Here is a 21,932-nt window from a genome sequence, read left to right on the forward strand (position 1 = left end):
TTTTTTTTTTTTTTTTACTGCTGAGTAGTACTCCAATGTGTAAATGTGCCACACCTCTATCCATTCCTCCGTTGAGGGACATCTAGGTTGTTTCCAGGTTCTGGCTATCTCAGGACCCAGCAACACCAGGGCATATACCCAAAAGATGCTCAGTCATACTACAAGGACATTTGTTCAATGGTGGAGAAGTATTGTATTTAGAGAGACTCAAGATGGCCTGTAGGAGCGAGACTCTGAAGCTAACCTGCTGCTGTGAGACCTGTACTCATCTTTTCAAGGCCCTTTAGGTTTAAAGATTCACCACCTCTTAATACTCTTACTACTCCTAATGTGGGGACCAGGCTTCTAGCACTTTTATACTAACAAATCATTTCCAAATTGTAGCAGTCACAAATACTAAGTAGATTAAAACAGTGTCTTCTTCAGCCACCTTGATAAAGACAAATCAAGCAGAAGGGCAGCGGGAATCAGTCCGTGTCACAGAGAGACAGCAATATTGCTGTGCAGAAACTTCTGTGTCTGGTATAAGAATGAATGGAGACAAGGTGAGCTGTGGTGAGGAGCAGGAGAGAAAATAGATGGGTAAATCATTTCAAGAATAATGGCTGTGGATTCTGATGGACACATAAAGGTACTCAGAGAGGAAGCAGATGCATATAGCTCTGTGGGGCAGTTTTTGCTGACTATGTGGGCTGTGGTTTTCTTAGGCAAGATAGGGCAGCTGCAATAGGAACAAGAGTTTCACATTGAAAGGAGGACAGGAGAGAAAGGGTGTGGTGTTAGGGTTAGTTTAAGGACCCTTCACAGAGTCTCCATAGAACCTTATGTGGATAGCATAGGGAAGCGTATTCAAAATAATTCAGAAGAAGACAATTTAGAAGAGAAATATAGAAACAAGTGTAATTGTAGTGTCCTATTGTATGTATGCGTGTTCTATAATCTTTAATTTTTTTAAATGTTTTTTTCTTTATAGTGTTGTTCATATACCAGCGTTTAAAACTTTTAGTGTTTGTTTTTACATAAACTGTTGATAGGGCCTGCATAACATGCTCTGATTTGTGGTGTTTTTGTTGTTGTTGTTGTTGTTGTTGTTTTGTTTTGTGTGTGTGTTTCCTCTTTTCTTTCTGTCTTTTCCTTATTCTCTTTTCTCCCTCCCTGCCTGCCGGCCTGCTTTCTTGTCTATCTTAAGACAGAGTCTCACTCACTGTTTAACCCAAGGCTATCCTGGACCTCACTATATAGTCCATACTGGCCTTGAAATTGTAGTCCTCCTACCTTAGCCTCCTTCGTGCTAGGATTATAGGTGTGTAACACTGTGTCTGGCTTCACTTAATAGTTTTCTAACAACCATAAGTATAATAAATTCATCTACATAAATGATCCCCATTTTATTTAGTTGGTATTAATGGATTGTTCCCTTTTTAAATGTAAAGGTAAAAATTATAATAGTGGGGTCGGAGGGATGGGTCTGGTTAAGAGCATATACTCCTCTTGTACAGAACCCGAGTTCAGTTTCCAGCACCCACGTTGAGTGCCTCACATGTCTGTAACTCTAGATCCAAGGTTTGAAAATGCTTCTGCATTTAAGGGTACCTGTATTTATGAGCACATATCCACAAACTAACACTCATACTCTCTTTCTGCCTCTTTGTGTCTCTTTGTCTGTCTGTCTCCCTACCACACACACAGAATTTTAAAAATTATAATAGGAAAAATCATTTAAATTGGAGATTAGGAAAATTAGTTATTTATCCATTTCTGTCTGTCTGTCTGTGTCAGGATGTGTGTACATGTACATATGCTTGTTTTTCTGGGATATTTGATTACAGTGCTTGTTATTCCTTCATTCTGGTGACAAAAGCTCCTAATCTGATTCAGCTGGAAATATTCACAAGGTAGAAATTTTCTACCTTATCCAGAAATGCTATTGAACCAGATTCCTATATAAATATCACCCTTGATAGCGGTTTGAAAGATAGCAGGCAAATACTTCAAAACAAAACAAAAACCCAATAACAAAAATCTATCTTGAATTGAATGCGTGCTTTGTACTTATTCAGTTGTTTTAGAGGTATTTAATTACAGCAGTTTACTTGTATGATCATTGAAAAGTAGTTTAAGTGATACTGGGTGCCCACTGCTAGGTACTAACACGCAGATTGAGAGTCTTGTTTTGGAGTAATGCTTTACACAGAAACTGTATTCTTTTAAACACTTCCTCTTATTGGCTAACTCTCACATCTTGATTAACCCATTTCTAATAGTCTGTGTAGCACCACGAGGTGGTGGCTTTACCAGGAAGGACCTTAACCTGCATCCATCTCAGAGAGGAGAGGCATGGCGACTGCCTCACTTCCCTTCTTCCCAGCATTCTGTTCTGTCTACTCCGCCTACCTAATTTTCTGTCCTATTAAAGGGCCAAGGCAGTTTCTTTATTAACCAATAGACAGATGACTCTCTTCTATCAATAGTGTGTTGACATTTTGGAGTGTAGTATTCTCATGAATACAGTAACATTTATAGTACCCTTCTCTATGCATATCTACCTCTGCAAAGGTAATGATCTAGTTATATGTAAATATATGTGATACATAATATATATTGCCTTTATGGTACAGTACAACCATTTTTCCATTGATAAAGTAGTTTCTTTTCTTTATATAAAAAAGTTCATCTCATCTCTTTAGAAATATGACTGTTATACAGTGTGGCAAGCACAGTTTAATTCTTTTTTTTTTTTCACAGTTTAATTCTTATCAAAGAGTTTTATGAATTTGGAACTGTGGAATTTACTGGTTCAGTCTTCAGTTTTTATATTTTTATGCATTATTTAGAAAAATATTTCTCTTCTCAAATATACAGAAGTGGGTATATTCAGCACTTAGATGTAACTCTGACTAATATGTCAAATTTCTATGTAGGTAATTAAGACCACATTGTTCCTCTAATGTCGAATCTCTGCTTAGGTAATTAAGACCACATTGCTGTACATACTTTTTGTTAGCACTCAGCTGATACTAGTGTAGTTTTCATGTAACTTCAAAGTTTTCAGTCTGATTTAGTTGTATACACTGAAAGTACCAGGACCTGGGAGACTGAGGCATGAAGCTCAAGTCTAGCTGAGGCTACTTGATGAGCTCTTGTTTGAAAGGTTGGTTGTTATGAGCTGGGTGTACACAGGCTGTAGAGCATGTTTTTTACCTACATATGAGACCCTAAATTTGATTCCCTAACATTAGAGTTTTAATAAAATACTTCTTGTATTGGCCCAGTTTAAATATGTTGTAATGTTACTGATCTGGTTTTATCATTTGTGATTGTTCATGTCAATTTAGAGCTATTTTATTGGTCTCATGTGGACGTTTTATTTATATTTTTCCACAATTTTTCTGAAGTTATTCTGGTTCGTGGCATTTTAAAGCTTCAGCTTTTCTTTCTTAACTCTACTGATTGAACTCTCATGCTGATGTTCAGGATAAAGATGGAGATCGAGCTGTTCACCATGCAGCCTTTGGAGATGAGGGTGCTGTTATCGAAGTCCTGCACCGAGGCAGCGCTGACCTGAATGCTCGTAATAAGCGCAGGCAGACTCCTCTGCATATCGCTGTCAATAAAGGTCATCTTCAGGTTGTGAAGACGCTGCTGGATTTTGGTTGTCATCCCAGTCTCCAGGTAAGATTTGAAAGGAATATACAGAGCAGGCATTGATGGAACTCTGTTAAAAGATGTAGAAAGTTCTGTGTAAATTTGTTACTGTGAAGAATATCTAAGATAGAGGGTGATATAAAATAACTTACTTCATAACTATTTAAATATTTTCATTGTAGCTTAATTTATTCTAGATTCTTCATTTAGGTCTGTTTTGGAAAATAATATTGTTTTGATTTATAGTAGGAAGGAAAGTGGCCTAATTTTTGAAGCAAAATTTTTACCTAAGGAATGATTTTTTTTCTAAGCTCATTTAGCAACTAGATGAACATAAGCCACACATGTCAGAGAAATACAGTTTGTGCAAGATGTGTTCATCATGGTTATTAAACACTGTCTTTTGTAGACACTGAAAATTAAAATTTGGAATGAATATGTAACTTCATAGCAAAATAAATAGTATGTAATCATAATATATTAGTGTTTAGGTTCCTTCCTAGCTTTTCTTTACCTCTATCATCTTTAACAAAATAGACTTGAAATACTTATTATTTTTAAATAAAAGTGTTCCTTGAAACATTGTTTGAATATGTTGAACTGAAATTGAAAAATGAAAATGAAATTTATGCCCTGGCAGTGCTGAAACATGCATGAGCAGTGTATATATGCCAGCTCTGTTGAACTTGGTATGGGCAAGTTCATAAACTACTTTCTTTAAATTGAAACTGAATAATAATTAGAACAAAACAGGAGGAATCATGGTGTGGATGATTCTCAGCATAGAGACTTCCTAGATCTTAGGATGTGGCTGAAGAGTGGAGTATTCAGAGCAGCGGCTTTTGAAGAGAGTCGCAGGTGCTGCTCAGCAATTTGTTTTTAGGAAGTAATTTTTCTGAAGAGACTATTGCTAGGATGTGGTTTTATAAGTACATGGCAGAAATGGAGGATGGAGGGAGAACTGAGGTGATCTGTTGAAGGAGAAGGAATTAGACCCACTCGCCTTTCTGAAGTGTGAGGCAAAGTCACGTGTAGGGAATGTGGATTGGGATTGGGGAAGACAGAGCATAATTGAAACTTGTGCTTTGGAATAGCTGTTGTGGGGACCAGAAAGCAGGACAGACCAGGGACCTGTGGAAGGGTGTTCCGAGCACATTAAGAGTTCTCCTCAAGTGAGAGGCTACACATTTTTAGTGCCACCAAATAGAAGGTAGGTGGTTGGATTGAATTTGGATTAGGAATACCTTATGTGGGTGGGTGCCTGTGATTGGAAAACATTTTCTGTAAAAGTCCAAATGGTACTGCAGGTTTTTTACGTGTTTTGTTTCAAGGCCATACATCTTTGCCATTATAGAATGAAGTAATCATAGCTAATACATAAGCGCATGGGTGTAGCTATGTTCCAGTAAGATTGAATTTATAAAAACACATGGAAAGCTGTGGTATATGATAGAGAGTAGGCTGTGCAGACTTTGTAAAACTACAGATTGTATAAACTCTAAATAGTTCATTTATGCAGACAGTTAATATGAAATTAGAATTTATTGCTAAGTAAATTGATTAATGCTAAATACCTTCGTAACAGTCGAATTGAGGGACTGGAGAGATGGCTCAGTGAGCAAGAGGACAAGAGGACATGAGTTCAGATAGTTAGCACTCCCTCAAAAAGCTGGTCATGGCTGAAACATTCCTGAAACCCCAGCATTGGGATGATGGAGACAAATGCATCCCAAAACTCACTGGCTGACCAGTCTAGTTGAAACAGTAAACTTGCAAGTTATTCAGAGACCCTGCCTTAAAAGAATTGAGTAGGAGAGTGGAGGGGAAGCCTGATGTCCTTCTCTGGACTTCGTGGGTGTGTGCATGGGTGCACACACCTGAATTTCCGCTTGCCCCATACACCCTATACACAGAGATACAACTTTCTAAAACGCAGATTTAGAAATTATAGGTATTGATTAGATTTGTTTCTGCTTTGAACTCCATAGTCACTTTGCTGTCCTTTGAAAAGACTTCGGTTTGTTGATTCTCACCAATGCTGCATATTATATTAATATGTAGAAAACTGAAAAATTATTGGTACTTGTGTTGTCAAGGCTGAAAACCACTGACTTTAAACTCATTGTTCTGGGTCCTAAGACTGCTGCTGTATGTTTGTTGTTTGTCTCTTTGTAGCCCAGGCTGGTTTTGAACTCACATTGTCCACAAAATTATGCTCTTTGTGCCTTTACCTCCCATGTGCCAGGATTACAGGTGTGTATTGTCATGGCCGCTTCGTGTAATGCTGGAGAAAGTGCCTAGGGCTTTGTGCATAGTAGGCAAGTGTTCTCCCAACTTGAGGCATATCTTCAGACCTGCCAATTTTGCCTGCGTTATATATTTAATAGAGTGTGAAGTTGTGGATGTTAGCACATGCCTGTAATCCCAGCACTCAGAAAGTAGAGATAGAAGTTCAAAGCCAGTCTCAACTATATAGAGCAAGTTTAAGGTCAGCTCGGGCTATAGTGTGGAGTCTTTGACTCAAAAACAACCATCACTGCCACCACCATCTCCATCTTAACAGCAGACCAACAGGAGCTCTAAGCATGGTTGCTGACTGACAATTGTTTGCTTGTTAGAGAGCCTGCTTCTTTGTCTAGAAGTTCAGTGAGAGTCTTCCTGTTGATGTGGTGATCAATGGAAAGGGAACTAATGGAAATCTCTTTAAACTTAAAAAAATAAAATAAGGATTCTGAAGGTGACACCCCTCTCCATGATGCCATAAGTAAGAAGCGGGATGACATCCTGGCAGTTCTTTTGGAAGCTGGAGCAGATGTGACCATCACAAACAACAATGGGTTCAATGCCCTGCACCATGCTGCACTGAGAGGAAATCCCAGGTAAAAATGTCCTCTTTCACTGCTTTAGGTGCTGTTTAAAAATGCTTTCCTGTTGTTCCAGTCATGTTTTCCTGATGTAATGAGGACAGTTTCAGCTAATTTCAGCATCTCAAATGATAAAGTTTTGTAGAAAATATACACCCTTATTCATCAGGTACATGTTAAGTATAAATATTATGAAATGGTTAGATGTCTATTGAGTATAGATATAAAATATCAGGATGCTGGCTAATGTTTAAAAAGTTTAATTAAATGCATTTTAAGATGTTAATGCTGAGTTATTTAGATGTGTAACATCTAGGAACCCTAATCATGTTTTCGTAGTAGGTGAAAAGGATTTGCTGGTTAATATATGAGAGCAGCTGCCTTTGGAGACTCCTAATATTCATAAAGGTTAGCAGAACCCTCAGATGCCAGCACTTAGCTTTGCTGGAGGATGAGGTTTTCATCGGCCCACTCTTTGGAACAGTTTTAACTTAACCTCAGTTTCTTTATAGTTGAGTAAAACCCTGTGTATTTTGACTAAGAAAATAAATTCACTTTGTTCAGTAATTTTATCTACCTCTAAATTCTTTTTTTTTCATGTTTTATTTCACAACCGTCTCACAATAGATGTTTCATTATAGAAACTATCACACATTCAAACTCACCCATCTTATACACACAGAAATACAAACAGTGTGCTTAGAAAAATAATTAACTGTAAGGACTTTTTCCAGAACTCATGTTTCTATATTTAGAGACAATGTGGATAGTAAAACTTAAAATATTCTCAAATGGTGTCTGAATCCAGGGAACAGAGAACAAAATTCTGATGCATTTTTTTCTGGATCTTGAAATTAGTAGAGTGACTTTGAGATCCATCTGTAGCAATTTTATTCTCAAATCTATTTTACCCTTTATTGAATTATTTTATAAATTCCTAAACAGCTGGATAAACACAAAGCTATAAATCAATTTAAAATTACTGTGTTCTATGTCACAAAGAAATGTTACCCACTAAAGATAATTCTAGTAATCTCTAAAAATGGTTTGGGTATCCATTCTTTTTTTTTTATTATTATTCTTGAGAATTCCTTAATGTGTTTGCTAAAGTTTCTTAGGGTGCCTTTCAGGGCAGTCACAGAAGTCAAAAGGGTTTATATTATGACTGCGGTTGGGTGGGGAGTTAAAGGACTGTATTGTCCATCACATATTGGACTTTTTCAGATTACAGATCTTTAGACTCTTCATAGGTTTCCATTGTGGAGACACAGTAATTGCTGTGTCTCTGTCTCCCAATAGATGGCAGTGGTGATATCTCATGATAGGCTTGAGTACATCAGGTGCTCATCTCACTTCATTCTTTTCAAAGCTCAAATTTTGAAACTAATTGGTTTTCTTTGCTTGCACTGCTGGTGCTTGAACTTGGGACCATGGAGCTTTGAGGTGAACACTGTGCCATCAAGCTATAGCCTTTGAACAGTGTTTAAGTTGGGTGTTAATAGCCTCATTTATAGATGAAGTATGTGAGAATTATAGGCCTTGTCTTGGCATTCAAACCGTTTCTTTTTCTTTTTCAAGATAGCTTCATTTTATAGCTTAAGTGGGCCTTGAATTGCCATTTTTCCATCTCAAGTCTCCTGAGTGCTAGATTACAGGCAAGTGTCTATGGCTGTGCCAGGCTGAGTCTCCAGAATCCTTCCCTCTGAATTTATCTTCTATTAATTGAAATCTTTCAGCCTGCCTTGCCCTTCAGTACGTTATTACACCATTTTCCTTCCTAAAGCAGTTGTCTACTCTCTTCCCCCAGACTCTCAAACATTTTTCGTTCATGAGGATGTTATCTTAATCACCTTCCCTTCTTTCCCCTGCACCTGCCTCCTCTCCACCAGAGTTCTCTTCCATTTGCTTGTGTTACTCACATACGTGGCCTGCTAACTGTGTATTTCCCTTAAGACTATGGGTGTTCATAGTCATGCATATGTCCTCCATATGTATGGTAGCACACACTCAAATTAGTTTTAACAGAAAAGAAACTACAAGATTTTAAAAGACAATATATGATTAGTTACAGAATGACTTTTATAAGATAACTGTAGGTATTCAGATGGAGCAAGCCATCTTCAGATTAAATAGCCAAAAATATTTTTGAGAGAATGTAGGCTATAATGTTAGATTATAAAGTTTAATAGACTAGAAGTTTAGAGGTTTTAGAAAATAGATATCTTAAGTACTTTGAATTGCTTCGTTTTTATTAGATGTGAGATTAGAATAGTAAATAATCTAACCATATTTAGGCAGAGGAATATTTTTCTTACATTTCTTGAGAATTCTTCAGAAAATATGCAACAGTGACCCCTTCTGCCAGCTAATCTGTATTAGCTGGCATCCCGAAAAGAAGGAAAGGCCTGGAGAGGTGCTCAATGGGTGAAGGCTTGTTGCCTGATGCCATGAGTTCAGTCCCTAGGGTGCAGTGACAGAGGGAGAGAACTGACTTCTGCAACTTGTCCCCAGACCTGCATGTTTATTGTGCGCACCTACCTGCATACATCTGATCTATATTTTAAAAAGGAATGAAATGCGCTAATTATATCACAAGATGGCTTTGGTCAAAGCTAGCTGAATTCTTTATTCCTGTTTCTTTATTTTTGGGCTGTCATCACTTTTGGTTGCCATATACAGCTTTTATTTGAAGGCAGTAAATGGTTATTTAAAAGTATCAGTTGTAATAGCATGTTGGATGATTTAAGATTTTTTTCATATCAGACACTTTATTAAAGTTAACATTTCTTTCTAGACTTTGGGCCTTTATTCTTACCTTAGAAAAATAGATATGGCACATTATTTCCAAATGCTAAAATTTTTCCTCTTTTTATTTTTTTTATTTTTATTTTTTGGTTTTTCGAGACAGGGTTTCTCTGTGGCTTTGGAGCCTGTCCTGGAACTAGCTCTGTAGACCAGGCTGGTCTCGAACTCACAGAGATCCGCCTGCCTCTGCCTCTCGAGTGCTGGGATTAAAGGCGTGCACCACCACCGCCCGGCTCTTTTTAGATAAAATCTCAAATATTAACAGACATGCAAACACTGTTCCTTTCTTTGACTGCTTTCTAGTCTTTCTTGTTAATGTGGCTGCTGTCCACATTGTAATGTTTTAGCCTGTTTTTATTTTGCACTGGCTGCAATTATGTAGTATGATTGATTGCATGCTAGACTTCTGTTTCAATTTAATTGTAACTAGGGATTAGTTCTTTAGTTAGTAAAATTCTTGGGTGTTTTTTGAGGAATTTTCATTTTAGAATTTTTGTACTTTTCCCCTCATTAGTTTTTTCTTTTTTTAAAAACAGCATTGTATAAGCTAGTATTGGGACAAGTATTTGCTTGTAATTATTTCCACTTTTTATGACTGAAAATGTGGGAAGTTTTCGAAATTTGCATATACACTTACATGTGTGTCTGTAGAAATTGAGTACCTCCTACTCCCCAGGTTTGCTTTTAGTTAATAACAGTAATTTTTCAGCAGTGCATCAGCAACATGGTAGAACTGACAATTATTGGATATGATTTTCTGAAGGAAACCTTTTATTATCTTGGTCTTCAAAATATGTCTCAGTGCCTCATGTTTACGAAAGATCTGCTTTGAGATCTGCACTCGAAGGTACAGATCAAGACAGAGTGTAAATTTCAAAGCTGATCTGTAGGTTTGAGAATTTTAACTCAGGAAAATACTGGTCATGTTTTCAGATATTTGGTGTTGTTGTTTTTGTTTAGTGTTGGTAGTCCTGTAGATTGAACCCAGGGCTGTGTATGTGCAGGATACCCTGTAGCTACATTTCCAGCCATGCAGTGGATGCTTATAGAGATTTTTCCTCTTAGAGTTTGTCCGTTTATTTTATCTTCATTGAATAAAGAAAATTTCAGATGTAAATCCAGATAAACAAAACTATCTGTGCTGATAAAAGTAAAAATCAGATTTATTTGGAGGAACATGCATTCACATGTTACTTAGGTACTTGCCTGCACTGCAGGACCTTCTTCAATTGCTGAGATGTTTTGTTTATTAAGGAACATTAAATCATCTGCAGGTCTGTTGTAGTCACTGAGAAAATTGGGTGGATATTGGTCTCTGTTTTGTCTCCTGCAGTTTTCTCTCCATTGAGAGTCTCGTGAGAAAAGTTGTGAAAGACAGGCAGGAGAGCAGGGGCATGTTTATTAGTGAGGACGGTCAGTTGCCAGGTGAGGCACAAGTCTTCATAAATAATAAGCAGAAATGTTTAGCATTTTCTTTGTTTTAAATCTCAGAAACCTTTGCTTCAGGTTCAGGGTCAGAAGAATTAGATGTTTATTATTAAAGTCTGTTGACAATTTGAGATGACATTCTGCATCATTAGGCTAACGGTAAATAGTAACAAAATTGAAGGCTAGTTCTATTGAAAATAATGACTCAGTTTTTGGAGTGCTCAATTTTATGACAATGTTCTATAATTTAATGCATACATAGCATGCACTGGAGAGAGCTCAGCAGTTCTGAGCATATACTGCTTTCAGAGGGCCTGAGTTCGGTACACCTTGTCTGTAACTCTAGGGGGTCTGATGCCACTGCCCTCTGTGGGCATCTCACGCTTGTGCACATGCCCCGCACAGACACATACAAATACACATATTTTTTAAGAACTATATAAATAATTAAAATACGCATACCCATGTGAAACACGCTATTATATTTTCGTCATGTTTTTAAGTTGAGTTTTGATGAGTTTCTCAGATTTTTTTTCTTTTTCAAGGAAGTTCATCAGGAAGTAGAGTAGGCATTTTCTTGTTTTCAGAAGAAGAAAAAATTTAATAATGTGATTTTTTTAAATGTGCAATGCTTTTATAGGTTTTAACAATTTATTAATTAAAATGAAAAGTTAATACCAAAGACCACAAATTAAATAACTTTATTTGAAATCCTTTTTATCACACATTTTTTCCATAAAGCTTTTAATAAACATCTATAATCACTATAGTTCTCCCAAATAAAATTAACAGTTGCTAGTTATTTAATTTTAATTACAGTTAATAGATTCAGTAAGCAAATTAGTTGTCATGTAATCCATACTCACAGATGAAATGCTACTGTCCTGTGGTAATCAATGCATAGCTACAGCTGGTTGAAGGGGACCAAATCCATTGAAGAGGCGATTTGGTTCCATTTTACCAGCTTTAGCAAAGCATTGCCACTGCTACTTTAGGATCCAAACCGGTTCCATGCTCTTTTGTAGAAACACAGATGACAGTTGTTAGAAATTCCTGTCCTGGTATGCCAGTCGCTGAAGGTGAAAGTCCTACTTGTAGGTGCATGCGTGTCCTGCTGCTGCTCTTGACTCTTGCACCTCACAAGTTTTCTCCCGTTAGCACATTAATGTGAGTCTTTACTTAATTCTTAAATGCACATAATATTCTCTTTCAAAATCAAGAACATCTATAAAAGAACAAGCATCATAATGTATTTCAAAGTGATGTTTCCAATCTCTCTCTCTCAGCAGGCTCATTTTTCCTTTCTTTTTTTCTTTCTCTTTTCTTTCCTCCCTTCCTTCCTCCCTTCTTCCCTTCCTTCCTTCCTTCCTTCCTTCCTTTTTTTTTTTATTTTATTTTATACAGAATATCTCTGTGCAGCCCTGGCTGTCCTGAAATGCATTATGTAGACTAGACTGGCCTCAAACAAAGATCTACCTGCTTCTGCCTCCTGAATACTGGGATTAAAATGGTGTGCCATCACATCCAGCCTGTAAGCTTGGTTTTTAAGTAATTAAACTAGAAGTTGAGGAAGAGTCATGCATTGTTATTTTAGTGTGACAGTTGAGGGCTAAGTAGGTTGCTGACAGGAGTGGAGGGATATGAGTGACCTTAAGAAAATACCTTTGTCCTTTAGTTTATAAATAGATCACACATGTCTTCAGTATCATGCTTTGTTTTTGCTTATGTTGACATACTAACTTTGGGGGTCGTAATTTAACCTCTTTGAAGATCTGTTTTCTTAATTAAATTCTGTGTTATTTTGAGTATAGATTGCTTAGTTCTTATTATAAGATCAATGATACATTGACATGTGGTAGTTAGCTATAATCCGTGAATTTTGGGTATTAAAATTTACCACATGATACTTTTGAAAGCAGCACTTAGGTACATTTTATAACATGGCTCTTCTGTAGATTTCCTGTCTGAGGAGAATGTCTTCTGAAACATACTTATAAGATAAAAGTTTGATAAAAGATAGTTTGTAAAATAAGAATGCTGAGTGAACAACCACATTAATTTATTTTCTTAAACTAACCTGGGAGAAGGATGACACAGGCTCAGACATTATGCAAATTGTTGTATATTGTATTCTACTTCTGTTGCTTGTTAAGTATTATGTTTCTGGGGAAGTTAGTGTAATTTTCTTTCCATTATATTTCCTACTGGTGAAACAGATATGCAATTGCCTGAACTTAAGTGCTGAAGTTAGATAGCACTTGCCTGGTTCTATTTTTAGTAGTTACATGGCAGCCATTCAGCAGATCCAGTTGCTCAAGTGTGCTTTTGGATAGTTCAGTTTCATGTACTGGCCATATCAGGGCAAGGAGAGGCCATGGGAAAAAATAGTACAGCGTTTGATAATGTCAGCATCTGTCATCCCTGCCAGGGAGACAGTTGAAATATTTGGGTTACAGCAGTGTCAGCAGATGCCCAGAGTCTAACATGTACTCCGTTCAAAAGGAATACCTGATCTAAGTGCTGGATGTGACATTTCAGAGTAATTGAAAACCCTTCTAGATATGTTAGCTAAACTTCGAAGCAACAGAATCAGTTTTAAATTTTACTTTATAAATGAATAGCCAGCATTTTCTAAGAATTATAACAAATTCCTAGTTGCTGAAATATTTTTTTTAAGAATTACTATAACCTTTCAGACCTGTGGAATAATTAAAATACTGTTGTTCATAATTCATTATGAGCAGAATAATACCCTTTGATATAAGCAAGGATAATACAGACTTTAAAATATTTGACAGTTTGTTACCAATACGTCCTCTTTACTTAGTCATGGTCAGCATTTTGTCATTTTTATCCTTCTCTCTCATGCTTTACCATATTAATAGCATTTACATTGGAGACTGAGTTAAGAACTGACAAACGAGAGGCAAGGGCTAAAGAGTTCATTTGTACATTATAATTTTTCTTTAAAAAATAGCCTTTAAAATTATGGTTTTCTGTAGTATCAGAAAAGAAGATATAAAACTGAAATTTGCCTTAGAAAATCCTCAGACTTTAATAGGTGATACATTTTACCACAGGTGAAGAATAGCTATTAAAATTGGAGTAAAATCACATTTTTAATGTGATTTTTGTTGCCTTATTTTTCTTATTAGAGCTATTGGTCCTGATTTGAGTAATGTGATATACTTAAAGTTCAGTTGTGAGGACAGAAAACGGTTGCTCTGTATCTCAGTGTTTGTGCTATCAGTGCTATTCTGTAGTACTCAAATTTTAATTATGTGAGTATTCAAACAATCTGGAATGTAGAATTAAAGCAAAAATTAAAATCCATTTCTATGGAATTTTTCCTTTAAGTATAATTAATTTGCACTTGCAAATGACTGGTACTTTTGGAATGGGGATGTTAGTATCTTTGGTGGCCATTTACTTGGCAGTAGGTTACTTCATTGTATGAAGGTCATCCTCCTGGAAAGAATTGCTCCCTTTTGGTGGCCATTACCTACCCAAAATCCATACTTCTTTACATTCCATAGCAGTGTATGTTCATATGGGTACATAAAGAAGTATGTGCTCTGAGTAGGCGCTACTGAGCTGTTTGCTGTGGAAACTTGAAGCATCCCGTTTCCCCCATTTGATAGTGAAACTTTCTGGTTGCTGATATGGAACAGTGAAAGATCATGTGCAGAGATTAGCTTATCAGAGACTAGTGTTACAACAAATTTACCTGATCCCATTATGCACTTAGTGTTCTTTGTTCTTGGTGTACATAAGCACTGGGTGCCTCCTTGGTTCTTTTTCAGGAGCTGCAGAGAGTCTATGGAGTCCTGAGTGTGTTCAGAAATGCTAGCACTGAGTTGTTCTCTCAGGCACAGGTCATTTTTCTTCTTCTGTATAATTTACTTCAAGATCCTATAAACAGATGATAATTAGTTTTGAAATTATTTTTATAAGTCAGATACTTTTACTTAAAACTTACTGGAAAGAACAGATTACACTAGAATTGATTTTACAGTTGATGCAGGGTTTGAAAGTTGGGTCATTTTATTGGGTGAGTGAATGGATGGTCATAAATGGTAATTTATTTTCCACTTAAGAGATAAGAAGTCACTATCATTTGGCAAGTTATTTGTTGTTCTGTTGTTATTAGTTCCTTGCCTGAATTTTGTGCTTCTGTTTGCATTGAATGAAAATTCAAATGGATATGTAAGTATTTGACTTGTGAGAGATTACTTTTCAAAAATGGCTTTTAATATAAAGGAAAATTACTAAAACAATTTAACTTTTTTAAAGTCTCCATTAAAAAACAGAAGCACTTTAGGCTGTGAGACTCTGGATTTTACCTTGAATATTTAGCACAAGAAAAGAAAATTGTGAGTGACCTTTAATCACTGAGTTAGTTCAAAAAGAGACCTTGAGAAAATTTGAGGTTTGGGAAAAATCTAGAAAAGGGAGTCCTGGGAGCCGTGGGGGAGTAGAATTTCTGTGGCTTGTGGAAAATGCTAGTGCAGCTGTGCTGGCATGAGCAGCAGCCAGCCGTGCAGCTGAGAATTGCCATGCACTGTCATACACGTTTCTGTGGCCTGAATAGTAAACGGGGAGACATAGGTTTCTGATGAACAATTCTTGATGAGCTTTTTAAATCTATCATACTCTGGAGGCATTGATGCCGATTTACCTGAAAAGTGAGAACAGTTGAAGCAATTGTTTATCTAAAATGTTAAAGACTTAAATCTTTAGTAAGGCAATGTCAGTGGTGGATTGTATAGTTTTGAAGTTATCTGTCATACTATTTGAACAATGGCTTTTTAAAAGCTAAATTGTCAAATTGAGCTTTGATATTAGCCGATGTCCAGATATAGATTAACAATGAAGATATATATCAGTCAATATTAGATAAGCATGCAGAAAGTTGGAAGCATCCTTACAAGTCAGCCATTATGCATGGTTACCTGTGAGCTTAGTGTCCTGCAGCATATGCAGGAGGAAGAGAGGTAATGACCTAGAGAGTCATGCCGTAGTCACCGCCGATCCCTTGATTGTCCCCTCACATTATCTGCTAGTTCAGCACTGCTTTTTATGAGCTGTGTGAAGTAAGGAGGTGTATAAGTGAACACAGAACCTTACTTTTTAAGATAAATTTAAAAGACAAGTAAATAGATAAAAATCAGATAATCTACTTTTCTCTCCTGCCCTTCCCCAACACACACACACACACACACACACACACACACACACCTAGACACATTCATGTGTGCGTGCATACACATACACACACACTAGAATTTAATCGTTGGTCATACGATTTGGATTGTAATATATCAATTATTACATAGATAGGTAGAGAAAGTGAAGTAATGGGGGAAAGTTGCTACAATGGCCAAGAAAATGTATCTAGTTTTTTTTTAAGTTAGATGAAATGATTCACAAGAGGGGGAATTGCAGAGGAAGTTAAAGATCAATTAAAAACAACAACAACAACAACAAAAAACAAAGCTGCAAACAAAACCCCCAGCACACCTCGCTTCCCCAAGTAGCTATTCACCCTGTTTCCTGTGGCCACCAGAGTACATTGGATTCTTCTGACGCCTCAGGAAATATCCTGCATCTTTCTTGCTTTGAGATTCTTTTGGGGGAACGGGAGTTTGAATTTCCAAGGTTAATGGTGGATCTGGAGTGAAGCTGTCTTGTCATATCCAGAGGTCAGTCTGCAATTGAGGTCAGGACTTCACATAGTCACCACAGAGGTCAGCTTATAACCACAGCCTAGGCTGTTAGAGCTTTATAGGCAGCTAAGCATTTGAAACATGCACTCCCAGGCAAGCAGGCTCTCTTGTGCCTCTCTCTTCCCTGACCATATTTAGTCAACCATAGCAAAAAATAGTCTCTCAGCTGTTGATTGTCGATCTGGGGACTGAGGAAACTTCTATCTTGCTTTCTGCCTATTGATTGTTCTTCCTGTGGTCCAAACACTGCTTTGTCATTTGTCCTGCTTTTTTTTTTTTTTTTAAGAACTGCCAAATAAAGCGGTGTCTCATGTTTCCACTTACATTTCCCAGATTCTCCCTGAGCTTGTGCTGAGACTAGGAAAACTTCATGTGGTTGTCACTATACTTAGAAGTACCACAGCGAAAAAGGGAGGGGGCACACAACATTTACCCTGGCTAGTAGCAAGACCGTCTTCAGGAAGATTTGGGGGATGTAAAAATCCCTCTATTGCCAAAATGTTTCATAATCTGACTTTTTGTTGGTTAAAAATTTTTTTTTCCTTTTACAATAATGTATTACACAGCTGTTAGCCTATGGGGATTTTGTATAGTTGTGTTTAGGGCCAGTTATTTCTATAGGTGCTTTAAAGACAATAAATAGTACTTGCCTGGAGCCTGAAGTGTGAGTGGGGTCGGATCATTAAGGAAAGAGCAGTGTGTAAGGAGTCCTGAAATGCTTAGAGCCCTGTCTGCTTTGCTTACTTAGTGAGAACGTGGCAGGAGTACCTTTGAGTAACTGTGTGCTTTGAACAATACACGTACAGGTCCAAAGATGACTTTTAGTGTGAGTTGAACTGTCTTATACCTAAGTCTGAAGTTGACTCCAGTTTTCTAAATAGCATTTAGTTATAACCAGCCACAGACTAAAATGGTCATGAATTTGGCATAACTTTGTGGTGTATGTACTGTCCTAAAGACAAGAAATACTTTTGTTCTCAATTTTTATAGTACATTCAGAGTAAATTTTAATATAGACATTTGTTTTTGACCAAAGATGAGCAGTATTAAAACATCAAACCCAGCAAACCCATGAAGATAAAATTTAAATCTCAAAAACCTAGTGTGTTCTCTGTGCTCAGTCAGGTAGAATTACCTGTTTTCACAGCACCCAGACAGGGGACATTCCTTTGTCTTCAGTGTTAAATTGTTGTAGGTGGGTTAGGGGGTACTATTTTAAAGTATTTTAAAGGAATGCTATAGACTTTTACAAATTTAAAAAAACCCTACTTTTCCTAACTGTTAATTATTCACATTAGAGATGATACACATCAGACTTTAAAATAATTCAATTTTCAGGGTCCTAAATGATCCCACTTTGCTGTTCAGTAGCAGTGAACACGGTAGCATGTTCTGTGCTGGGCTGTGACACTGAAAAGAGAATTCCTGCTCCAGGGCTCAGCAGTCCACCAAAGATCCGGTGTTTCTAGTACCCTGCCTGGATGTGTTTTTTCATTCTTCCAGCACAACTTTGAGCTCTGTGGTTTCCACGTGCAGATACTCTTCTGTCTGCAGTTGACACGGCTCCAAAGGCTTCTGTCTGGATGGATGAACTTGTCTTAAGTTCTGTCACGGGTTCTGTACTACCTCTTTACCTTTTATTTAGGGATTCTTAAATTAGCTAAGCAAACATTTATTGAACACCCAGTATAATGCTGTCCTAATATCGTTTTAAAATTAAATGATACTAATATGCAAGGCTTCTGTCGTTTACCTGCTGTGTTTATTTGAGCAAAAGTTCCCTCTTTAGCTGAAGAAATACATTACAAATAGCATGGCAGGCCCTAGAAATTGCCTTAGTGCCATCTGAGCACTACATACCATTGTAGACAGCTGCTTGTCCCCTCTGCTTCTTGGAACTCATGTATTCGTCATTCAGCAAATGTCTGAGCACTGCCGTGTGCCAGGGATTATGCTAGCACCACTATTAGTTGTTCTGGAACTTAATGCTTCATTGGCACTCTTTACACATGCCTGCTTAGCTGGTCATAAGGTCTTATCTATAAAACATCCATGTCTCTAACCTGTTGTAGTTGAACTAGTTGAGAAACAAAGAAGAGTGTGTCACCAAATCTGAGGGAATCCAAGGAGCAGTTAATTGACTTCTTAAAGATAACTGATCGACACTTATTAAGCTAGGAACAATGGAACTGCATGGCTCCCACAGGTTCTCATTGAACTTAGCTGGAAGTGCTGCAAAGAAGAGCCTGCAACCTCACTTCCAGGTTCCTAAATTACCCATTCCATAGAAAGAAAAGGACAGACTGTTCTGATCTGGTCTCAATGTATAGAGGTGAGGACCAGGGACCCTTTGTTAACTATCTGTGAGCTTACCTTGCTGACTGGGCCCAAAGATAGTTTTTATCTTTTCAAGGTCATGTGATGTTTTGTTTACTTTTCTGAAGAGGTTGATAAGTTTCTAAACTGAGCTCTCTGAAGAGGGGGTTTGGAGAGGTGGCTTCTCAGTTAAGAACACTGGTTGCTCTCTACCAGAGGACCTGGGTTCAATTCCCAGTCCCCACATGGCAGCTCACAAACTGTATCTCCAGTTCCAGGGGATTCAACACCTCACACAGACAACACATGCAGGCAAAACTCCAGTGCCCATAAATAAAAATAAATAAATCATTTAAAAAATACTCCTAAAATATATCTCAAGAGAGAGAAGAAGAAGATCTTAACGGAAGCAAAGGTGAATCCCCACAGCTCCAGTGTAGAATGTGCATTAGCCTGTGTGGACGCTTCTCTTAAAGAGTGGGCGTGGCTTGCACCCCTCAAGTGTGGGTTGTGTGGTGACTTGTCAAGAAGTTAATATAGAAAGAGCCGAGACACACTCCTCCATTCAGGTGTCAAGAGTGTTTGTCGTGGGTAGTGGGTGAAAAGTGGCGAGAGCCCGTGACTCCAGAGGGAGCGTGAGAAGACGTTGATCCCAGGTCAAGAGTTAGAACATAGTTTGTGCTCCACAGGCTTCTCAGCTTCATCAAAAGTAAGAAGTGGGTGGCGCACGCCTTTAATCCCAGCACTTGGGAGGCAGAGGCAGGCGGATCTCTGTGAGTTCGAGACCAGCCTGGTCTACAGAGCTAGTTCCAGGACAGGCTCCAAAACCACAGAGAAACCTTGTCTCGAAAAACCAAAAAAAAAAAAAAAAAAAAAGAGGTGGAAAACTGTCGTGGCTCAAGCCATAGGACAGGTATAATTTGTTATTGAGAGCAGACAAAAAAGAACATTAAATAAACTTTAAATTTTTTTTAAAGCATAGATAACTAGAGGCCTAGGATTATAGCTTAGTGGCAGAACTTGTGTAAGGCCCCTCCATCCTTAGCACCACAAAAATGAATAAGCAAGCAATAAATTAATCCATACATCGTTTTACTTAATTTGCACTTTAAAAAATTGTAATTAGTTTTTAAAGACAGGCTCTTTCTTTACCCTGAGCTTTGACTTTGCGTTCCTATTGCTTCTGCCTTTTAAGTGCGATGATTATATCCTGCTTAGTCATGTCTAGTTTCTGTTAGTTTTGACTGTAAATATTTTTTTTGTTTTATTTTTTAAGGATTATATTTTCCCTTTCCTCCCTCCAAACCCTTCCATGTATGCCCATCCACTGGTCTCTTTCCAAATCATGACCTCGTTTCTTTCCTTGTTATATTTGTGTGTGCATGTGTGTATGCACGTGTGTGTATGTATATTCCTAAATAGTCTGCATAATGTTACTTGTATGTATATGTATTTAGGGCTGACCATATGATATTGGATAACCATTTGTTGTGTTCTTTCTCCTGCTGTCAACATCCCTATAGTTCTTAGGTGAGCTTTCCCCTATCTACATTAGCATGTCTGTTGCTGTTGTCCTTGTTTAGGTCGTGTTTAGTAGCCATGTTGGTAAGACTTCATGAGTGTAGCTTCTGACATTTCTAGGAGACACAGTTTCACAGCACACACCCCGTTCCTCTGGGTTTTACAAATTTGTCTTCCTCCTCCTTTGAAACAGTCCTGAGCATAAACATTTCTTTACAAGTTAACACCAGTAAACCAAGTGCTGATTTTGCAATGATTGGTTTTACCAAACATTAAGTGTTGTTTCATATTCTTTTAAAAGCATACTAAGATAGGCTATGTGTGTGTGCGCACTCACACATATATTGTCTTAGAGTCAGGGTCTTATATAGCGCAGGCTGGCCTGGCCTGGTACTCACTTTGTAGTTGAGGCTGTCCCTGAACTCCTTTTGCCTCTGCCTCCCAAGGGCTGGGATTAAAGGCACACTACACCATACTGAGCTTTAGACTTATTTTAAGAAGATTTAATTTTTAGGAAGTCTTTATTTATTTATTTTGTTTTTTTGAGGCAGGGTTTCTCTGTGGCTTTGGAGCCTGTTCTGGAACTAGCTCTTATAGACCAGGCTGGCCTCGAACTCACAGAGATCTGCTTGCCTCTGCCTCCCAAGTGCTGGGATAAAAGGCATGCGCCACCACCGCCTGGCTAGGAAGTCTTACTTTTTAAATCAGTGTTAATTTTAAATTTGTGAAAGTTATGAAATGGTCATGTTTGTGTGTTATAAAGGGTTGAGGTGACCATGTTGTGGAAGTGTTCAGAGGAAAGATAGGATGACCTGAAGCAGTTACCCTTGAATACAGTTCATCATGCTGTGCTGACCCCCAACCACAAAATTATTCTTGTTGCTACTTCATAACTGTAATTTTGCTACTGTTATGAATCATAACATTAATATCTGTTCTGAAGGTCTCAGGGACCCTTGTGAAAGATTTATTTGACTCACAGGTTGAGAACCACTGATCTAAAGAATGTTGGGCCACTGGGGACAACTGTTGTAGATTTAAACAGGAAAATCATCAGAATGATTTTCTTGTCTTCCATATAGAATAGTTCCCAGGTTTTGGACTATTATGGCAGGCTAAATGGCAAAAAGAATAGTGCAAATTAAGAGTCTAGAAGGAGTGTATGGTAGGGAGGAAGGGGAAACGAGAGATTTGTGTTGGGCATGGTGGTCCAGCCTGTATTCCCAGTTCTGAGGAGGATGAAGCAGGAGAATCCTGTAGAGGCCACTCTGTACACGGTGAGACCACGTCCAAAGGATCATCACTGACTAAGCATGGGACCACCTCTTGCTTCAGGTTCCCAAGTATCACATCAGAAGTGTGACCCATTCCTGACTCACAAGCCATTTATTCCTCTTTGTAAATATGATCTTTTTCCTTTCGAAGGGCAGAGATCTCGTACAGACACTGCTCCAGGAGCAACAGTCAACGTGTTCTTAAACCTCTCTTCATACAGACTATAATTTTCTAGATAGAGACATAATTTTTATCTTTTTTTTATTGTAATTTCATTCTCATAGCTTAATCGTTAAGGTCCAATTAGATGTATGGATATCTTCCAAAAATCTTTCTGTATTATTGCCTGCAT

At 37.7% G+C, this 21,932-nt stretch overlaps 1 protein-coding gene and 1 long non-coding RNA gene across 2 annotated transcripts in view; one reads left to right on the plus strand and one right to left on the minus strand.

The window, feature by feature from the left end:
- The window catches only part of Mib1 (mindbomb E3 ubiquitin protein ligase 1), a 108,690-nt gene that overhangs the window by 59,221 nt on the left and 27,537 nt on the right, over positions 1–21,932 (plus strand). The window contains exons 11-12 of the mRNA XM_005355754.3: positions 3,475–3,672; positions 6,373–6,524. Coding sequence (XP_005355811.1) covers positions 3,475–3,672; positions 6,373–6,524 — 350 coding nt within the window. The remainder of the gene's footprint in view (positions 1–3,474; positions 3,673–6,372; positions 6,525–21,932) is intronic.
- Positions 11,431–15,820, minus strand: LOC101979300. The gene is made up of 3 exons (XR_001229097.1): positions 15,695–15,820; positions 14,470–14,654; positions 11,431–11,967 (listed from the first exon to the last, which is right to left on the minus strand). It is a non-coding gene; the product is annotated as an uncharacterized LOC101979300 (long non-coding RNA).

The sequence above is a fragment of the Microtus ochrogaster genome, chromosome 18 (assembly GCF_000317375.1).
Source record: "Microtus ochrogaster isolate Prairie Vole_2 chromosome 18, MicOch1.0, whole genome shotgun sequence".
Lineage (NCBI taxonomy): Eukaryota > Metazoa > Chordata > Mammalia > Rodentia > Cricetidae > Microtus > Microtus ochrogaster.